The 7,809-nt window shown below is 43.7% G+C and overlaps 1 protein-coding gene across 1 annotated transcript; it reads right to left on the bottom strand.

Moving 5' to 3' along the window:
* Window positions 1–5,951: 5,951 nt before the first annotated feature.
* On the bottom strand, window positions 5,952–7,085 carry LOC143598499 (uncharacterized). The gene is made up of 3 exons (XM_077076704.1): window positions 6,925–7,085; window positions 6,780–6,876; window positions 5,952–6,677 (listed from the first exon to the last, which is right to left on the bottom strand). Exons 1-3 carry the CDS (start codon window positions 7,083–7,085, stop codon window positions 5,952–5,954), a joined length of 984 nt encoding a protein of 327 aa, XP_076932819.1.
* Window positions 7,086–7,809: the final 724 nt, after the last annotated feature.

The raw sequence follows: 7,809 nt of genomic DNA, 5'->3' as shown, positions 1-7,809 counted from the left end.
TCTACTACCGTAGGTTCATCGAAAACTTCTCTCGTATCGCCGTTCCCTTAACTTCCTTAACTCGTAAGAATATCAAGTATGAATGGGGAACGAAGCAGCAAGAGGCATTCGTTATACTTAAACAAAAACTCACCCAAGCGCCTATCTTGGCTTTTCCAGAAGGTACTGAGGATTTTGTGGTCTTTAGTGACGCGTCCCATTCGGGTTTGGGATGCGTACTAATGCAAAGAAAGAAGGTTATCGCTTACGCCTCGCGTCAATTAAAAGTACACGAAAAGAACTACATGACTCACGATCTAGAGTTAGGCGCCATAATCTTTGCACTTAAGATATGGAGGTACTATCTCTACGGAGTAAGATTTACTGTGTACACTGATCATAAGAGTTTGAAACACATCTTTGATCAAAAAGAGCTCAACATGCGCCAACGGCGATGGATGGAGACTCTTAACGACTATGATTGTGAGATTGTGTATCATGAAGGCAAGGCCAACGTCGTAGCCGATGCCTTAAGTCGCAAAGAGCATGAAAAACCCAAAAGGGTTCGAGCTTTGCGCCTAGAACTTCAAATTGATCTCTTTGAGAAATCAAATCCGCGCAAACGCAAGCAATCAATGAAAACCAAATCTCTGATGAAAAACGCAATGGCACCATTGACTCGCTAGTCAAAGGTGAAGATGGTATCCTAAGACTCGGTAATAGGATTTGGGTACCAATCGTCTGAGGTTTGCGTGAGAAAATCTTGAATGAAGCTCACAAGTCGAAATACATGATGCATCCCGAAAGTGATAAAATGTACCACAACCTAAAAGCGAACTATTGGTGGAACGGGATGAAAAGAGATGTCGCTTCGCATGTTGAGAAATGTTTGACTTGTTTGAAAGTCAAGGCCGAACATCAAAGGCCTTCGGGATTGCTACAGCAACCCGAACTTCCCGTATGGAAGTGGGAGTTAATTACTATGGACTTTATTATGAAACTCCCAAAGATGACTCGACAACATAATGCTATTTGGGTGATCGTGGATCGCTTAACAAAATCCGCACACTTTATACCCATCAATGAGTCGTACTCTATGGATAGACTAGCGCGTATTTATGTAAACAACATTGTTGCCTTGCATAGAGTACCGCTGTCTATAATATCTGATCGAGACAGTCGTTTTACGTCTCACTTTTGGAAAAGCTTCCAACAAGCACTCGGTAAAAAGTTGAACCTTAGCACTGCTTATCATCCACAAACCGATGGGCAAAGCGAAATGACGATTCAAACGTTGGAAGACATGCTCCGCGCTTGTGTGATCAATCTAGGTGGAAGTTGGGATGACCACTTACCCCTAATGGAATTCTCGTACAATAATAGTTATCACGCAAGTATTCAAACCGCACCGTTCGAGGCGTTATATGGTCGAAAATGTAGAACGCCCGTGTGTTGGTCTGAAACGGGAGACAATCAATTGTCTGGACCCGAGATTGTCCAAGAAACCACCGACAAGGTTATTCAAATCCGAGAATGACTTAAGACGGCACGTTATCGCCAAAAGAGTTACGCCGATGTCCGTCGTAAGCCGTTAGAGTTACGCCGATGTTATTGAAAGTCTCGCCTTGGAAAGGCGTTGTTCGCTTCGGAAAAAAAGGAAAATTGAGTCCTCGATTCGTTGGACCTTTTGAGGTACTCGAACGAATCGGCACTGTTGCATACCGATTGCGACTGCCTGAGGAAATGCAAGGGATACATGACGTATTCCATGTTTCGAATCTGCGTAAGTGTTTGACCGATGAATCGTTGGCTATGCCATTAAAAGACATTGAAATAAATGAGAACTTAAAATTTGTAGAACGTCCAATTCAAATTGAAGATTCGAAAACAAAGAAGTTAAAGAAAAGAACTTTGAAAATTGTGAAAGTTAAATGGGACTCGCGTAGAGGACCTGAATATACTTGGGAACTCGAATCGGAAATGAGAAAGAAATACCCCCACTTGTTCGAGTAAAGCAATCTCGAGGACGAGATTTTTTTCAAGGTGGGGAGGATGTAACAACTTGAAAATTTCGAGTTCAAAATATCAACTTTCCAAAGTCTAGGGACTAAAATCGTTAAATTCCAAAGTTGAGGGTTTAAATTGAATATTCTGATTTCCTAACCCATCGCGCTACGCGATGAGTCAGAGGAGAGCCCCATCGCGTACCGCGATGGGGTACCTGACACATTGTGACACGTGTGCCACGTGGCACACGGTTGCAGTGTCTGCCGCCACGTGTCACCACGTGGCAACAGTGCCGCCATGTGGCGCGGCGTCTGCCACGTATCGACACGTGGCAGACCTACCCTCTGCGTCAACAGACCTATATCGCGGTACACGATAGGTCTTCTCAAGGACCCATCGCGTACCGCGATGGGGACCAAAATATCGCCTATAAATGGCAGCAATGGGGTGTTCACATTTCATCATCTAAACTCAGCTCTCAGCTCTCTCTGAGATATAAGACTAAAGGTCTTAAGCCGGATCGTGTATCCAACTAACAAATATTTATACTCGTACTATAGGCGCGAGATAAAGAAAGGGAAAGACCCTTGGACGGTGAGCGAAGCCGATCCTAAAGAGACAAGGTGAATACGCCCCCAAACTTTTACTTATTTAAAAATGAGTCAAACGTGTTATTTAAAATTGTTTACAAGGAACTATGTGTTCCTAAAACCGTTATAAATAAAGGGTATAAACCTAGCCCTCAGGCTGTGGTATACGTATGTCTGGATCCTTACATAGGTGGTACTATGCGATGTATGGGCATGATCGCACCACCCTTGGTCGTAGGACGCTCTCCTGCAGGGAGTATGACCTTATGTGTATATTTACGGGTACTTAACTAAGTCGAACGCTGCGGTGTTGGCTGAGGTGATCTCGAGGGTTAATAAAGTAAAAGGAATATTTTTGCGTCAGCGTGTTCACCAGCATTCGTTGCTGACGTATTTTATTACATTTTGCAGGTGAACAAAGTTAGAGCTTGGAAATGACAAAGTACTATGATATCCGATGGCTCGGATTCTTTTTGTGAACTTAATATCTTAAATGGTGGTTTGTAATTATAAACAAATAATCTTTTGATAACTTAAACGGGTGTTTATAATCCCGTCTTTTGAATATATATATATATATATAAATGTTACATCCGCAACATAACGCAACTCTGAATTAATTACAAACACGATACCAACTTACGAGTCGCACTCCTAGTCCCTAGATGGAGGTGTGACACTGCAGCCTTAGGAACTCGCTTAGATGAGCTTGATGCAAACGACCCTTCGTTAGGTAGGCGAGCTTTTTTACTTTGCTAAATGCTTGTTAATTAAAATGTTTTTAACCCTTTGTTGATGTTTTTCAGTGAACTTGGATAACCTTTCTGAAAGTGTTACCAGTTTGAAGGGCTCAACTTCTCTTCCGCCACCACCACTTAATAGTGTTGAGGAGCCTATTGATGTGGCGGATGATTCTCCTTTGAAGGGCAAGAAGGTTGACCATGCTGATTATGTCAGTATTTCACCTTCGTACAATGTCCATCATTTTAGAGATCAAGGAGGTGTGAGTATGTTCCCTCATGCTCCTCGGACCTCTCCAGCTCCTCAGGAGGAAAACCCCACTCCTCATCAACCACGCTGGTCACTTCTTCGGGATTCAACATTCCGTGACGTAGACCTATGCTTTGAATACCCGCGGGAGAGTCTTCCGCCTGCTGAGAGAGAGCGCCGTCGTCGTAGTATTCGCCAAGAACTATTGAACTCTAATTCTTATTACTTGGCGAATACTATTTCCTCTAGCCAGGAAATAACCAGGGACTGGTTGGCGATGAATGAGCAATGGGATGAGCTGGCGGCCTCCGCAAACACGGCCAAGGAGGAAGGCTTGAAAGCTGTACACGAAGCCCGAGAGGCCCACCAGGCTCTGGAGGAAGAGAAGGCTGCTCGGTCTGCTGCTGAGGATGCCAAGGTTGCTCTCCAGAAACAATTAGATGATCAAACTAAGTTGATGGATGAGCAAGCCAAATTGGTGGAGGCTCTTCAAGCTGAATCGGTGGCTAAGGACAAGCGTTTGGCTGATCTTAATGCCAAGAACCGAGGGCAGGCCCTAGAATGTGCCGGCCACAAGATGGATCTTGTCCGGGCCAAGGCGGACCAAAAGTGGCTATTGTCGGAAGCTATCCCCAAGGTATGCACTTTGTTTTTATTAAAAATGATCTGTGCGTTTTTAGGGTTATTTACACGTGATCGTTCCAACAGGTCATCGCCGATGTTCGGGCGAGCGATGAGCTTGGGAACTGCGTTGCCGTTCTCCTTAAAGCTTCCAAGCAAGCTGGTCGCAAACTGGGTTTTGAGGAAGGTTACCAATTTGGTTCAACTTCAAAATTCCCTGAAGAATATATTTTGGCTGGTCAGGATACGACTGCCGTCCTCAAATAGAAGTCAAAGGATTTTGATTCGTTAAAATTTTCTTTGACAGAGCAGATATCCGATCTTGCGGATAAGGAGGACGCCATAGATCAACTAAAAGAGCTATTAGATCTTGATGGTGAAAAAGAAGAAGAGTAAGCTGATAACGCTGTGGGCAATGAAAATGTTGCTCCGTAGATGTATATATATGTTTATTTGTAACTTTTTCTTCGTTTTTTGTAATCTCTTTTGATCTATAATAAGAAGTCTTGTTTCCTCCCGGTGCAATTTGTCTTATGTGATATAATATAAGTGTCTGTCCGGAACTTCGTTTTTTGTCAATAAAAGAATACAACTTACCAAGATAACGTAGAACTGAGTTGACATTTTCATACATTGGGCATAAGCTTTCTTACAATAAAAGAAATTGCAAAACTTGCTAGTCTATGTGGGAACGCAGGCCGTACTAAAGAGTAAATCAAACTACTACATATAGCATTTCTTTAATTGTGCTGCGTTCCAAGTTCGAGGTATTTTCGCCCCATCCAACTTTTCCAACTTATAGGCACCTTTGGATAGTACTTGTTTGATTCTATAAGGTCCTTCCCAAGTTGGGGCTAATTTGCCCGGAGGCTCCTGTCCGGATGCCTCGTTATTGCGGAAGACAAAGTCTCCCGCATCGAATTCGCATGTCTGGACTCGCGAGTTATAATATTTCTGAAACTGTCGCTTGTAATTGTGCTCGCGGATCAATGCTAATTCTCTTCTTTCTTCCAGTAAATCAAGATTCATCCTAAGTTCGTGATCATTATCATCAATCAATAGGACCCTTGTGGATGGAATCCCAATTTCTGCGGGGATCATGGCTTCAGTGCCGTAGGTTAGGCTAAAGGGTGTCTCCAAATTGCTGGAGTTCTTTTGAATGCGGAAGGCCCAGAGTACGTGGGGCAATTCATCTACCCAACCCGTTCGTTTCGTTCCTAGCCTTGCCTTGATCCCTTCTTTAATAGTTCGGTTGGTCCTTTCGACCTGACCGTTTGCCTGCGGATGAGCTACGGATGTAAAGGTTTGAATGACCTGAAGTTCTTTCAACCATTCATGTAGTCCGCTGTCAGCAAATTGGGTCCCATTGTCACTTACCAATTCTTGTGGGAGACCGAACCGGCAAATGATGAATTTCCAAAGGAATTTTTTCACGCTTGAAGCCATGATTGATGCAACCGGTTTGGCTTCCACCCACTTGGTGAAATAATCAATGGCCACTATCAAGAACTTGACTCGTCCCGGGGCTTCTGGGAAAGGTCCCATGATATCAATTGCCCATTTTTGGAACGACCATGCAGATGTTACTGGAATCAGTTCGTTTTTTGGACGCAGGGTGTTGGGGGCATGGCGTTGGCATGAATCATATTTTCTGATTTCTTGCACAGCGTCTAAATGCATGTCGGGCCAATAATACCATGCGTTCATAATCTTTGCAACTGTCATTCTTGGTCCCGCGTGTAGTCCGCAAATGCCTTCGTGAATTTATCTGATCAAGTATTTTGCATCTTCTGTGTCTACACAACATAATAACGGACCAAGGAATGACCTCCGGTACATGATACCGTCAATAAACTGGTAATTCAGAGCTTTATGCTTAATCTTCCGAGTCTCAGCCTTTCCTGCTGGAAGTGCTCCGGAAGATAAATAAGCTATAAGGAGTGACATCCAAGATTCAACACCCGTTTGAATTACCAGGACTTGATTTTCCGAATCGGATGAATGGTCTAGAACTTCTACACGAATATCTTTGGTGAAATGCTCAAAATTCGTTGAAGCTAGTTTGCTAAGAGCGCATGCCGATTTGTTCTCGCTCCTCTTAATGTGAACAATATTGAAGGAGGAAAATTGGCGAATCAAGGCCCTTGCTTGTGACAAATAAAAAGCCATGAAATCGTTTTTGGCTTCGTACGTTCCGTTTATTTGTCCCGCAATTAGCATAGTATCCACCCGAGCCTCCAAATGTTTCACCCCCAGCTTTTTTGCTATCTGCAGTCCTGCCAGGAAGGCTTCGTATTCCGCCTCATTATTGGTACTCTTGAAGTCCAACTTGATGGCATACGTAAATTCATGCCCCTCAGGGTTGACTAGCCTTAAACCTACACCTGACCCTTCGCTGCTGGAAGCTCCGTCTGTGAACAATGACCAAACTTGCCCTTGTTCCGGAGGTGCTTGAGGTTGTTGTTCGATTAGGCATTCTTGCTCTTTGTACTACAGAACTTCCGTGACGAAGTCAGCTAGTACCTGCCCCTTGATCGCTGGTCTAGGCCTATATTCGATTGAGTGTTCACCCAATTCGATAGCCTACTTTGCCAGTCGTCCGGACAACTCGGGTTTACTTAACACGTTCTTGAGTTTGTACCCGGTTAACACATTAATAGGGTGGCTCTGGAAATATCTGCGGAGCCACCTGGCGGCATAAACCAATACCAAAACTAACTTTTCCAACATCGAATACCTTGTTTCCGGGTCCGATAGCGTTCTACTGACGTAATAGATTGGAGTTTGAACATTTTTTCTATCGGTTAACAGAACGGCCCCTATGGCAGTGTCCGAGGTAGATAAATACAGTGTCAGAGGTTCGCCCGCGTATGGTGCTGTTGGAGTAGGAAGCTCCATTAAGCATTTTTTAACTTCTAAGAATGCTTTTTCAGCTTCCGCGGTCCACTTGAAATGTGCCTTTTTGAGGCAATTTCTAAGTGTTGTCACAAATGGATGAGACTTAGCCGCGTGGTTTGCTAAGAATCAGTTTAACACTACAAGTCTTCCATTAAGTGTTTGAACCTCTTTGAGGGAAGAGGGTGAAGGCATGCTTTTGATTACCAAATCGTCCATATAAACTTCGAGATTCCGACTTATTTGAGTTTTGAAAGCCTGATCCATCAGTCGTTGATATGTGGCCCTCGCGTTCTTTAATCCGAAAGGCATCATTCTGTAACAGAATTTTCCTTGGTCAGTTTGGAACGCTGTATTGTCCTCGTCGCCAGCTGCCATATGAATCTGGTGATACCCTATGTAGGCATCGGGGAAGCACTTGAATTTAAATGGGGCCACAACATCTACTTTTAGGTCGATCTCCGGAAGCGGGTAACAATCTTTCGGACATGCCTTGTTCAAGTCTTTATAATCTATGCACATCCTCCATGTTTCGTTGCTTTTTGGAACAATCACTGGGTTAGCCACCCATGTTTGGTACTTGATTTCTCGAATTACCCCAGCATGAAGAAGGTCTTGTACTTGCTCATTCATAGCCTTCGTTTGTTCTGGACCCATCTTTCGTTTCTTTTATACAATTGGGGTGATTAACGGATTCACCCTTAACTTGTGTTCCGAAATGCTTCGC

Source organism: Bidens hawaiensis, unplaced genomic scaffold (genome assembly GCF_021521415.1).
Source record: "Bidens hawaiensis isolate Kalapana, Puna unplaced genomic scaffold, B.hawaiensis_p1.1 tig00050473_1, whole genome shotgun sequence".
NCBI classification, from domain to species: domain Eukaryota; kingdom Viridiplantae; phylum Streptophyta; class Magnoliopsida; order Asterales; family Asteraceae; genus Bidens; species Bidens hawaiensis.
This window is presented reverse-complemented; position numbering and strand designations above follow the sequence as displayed.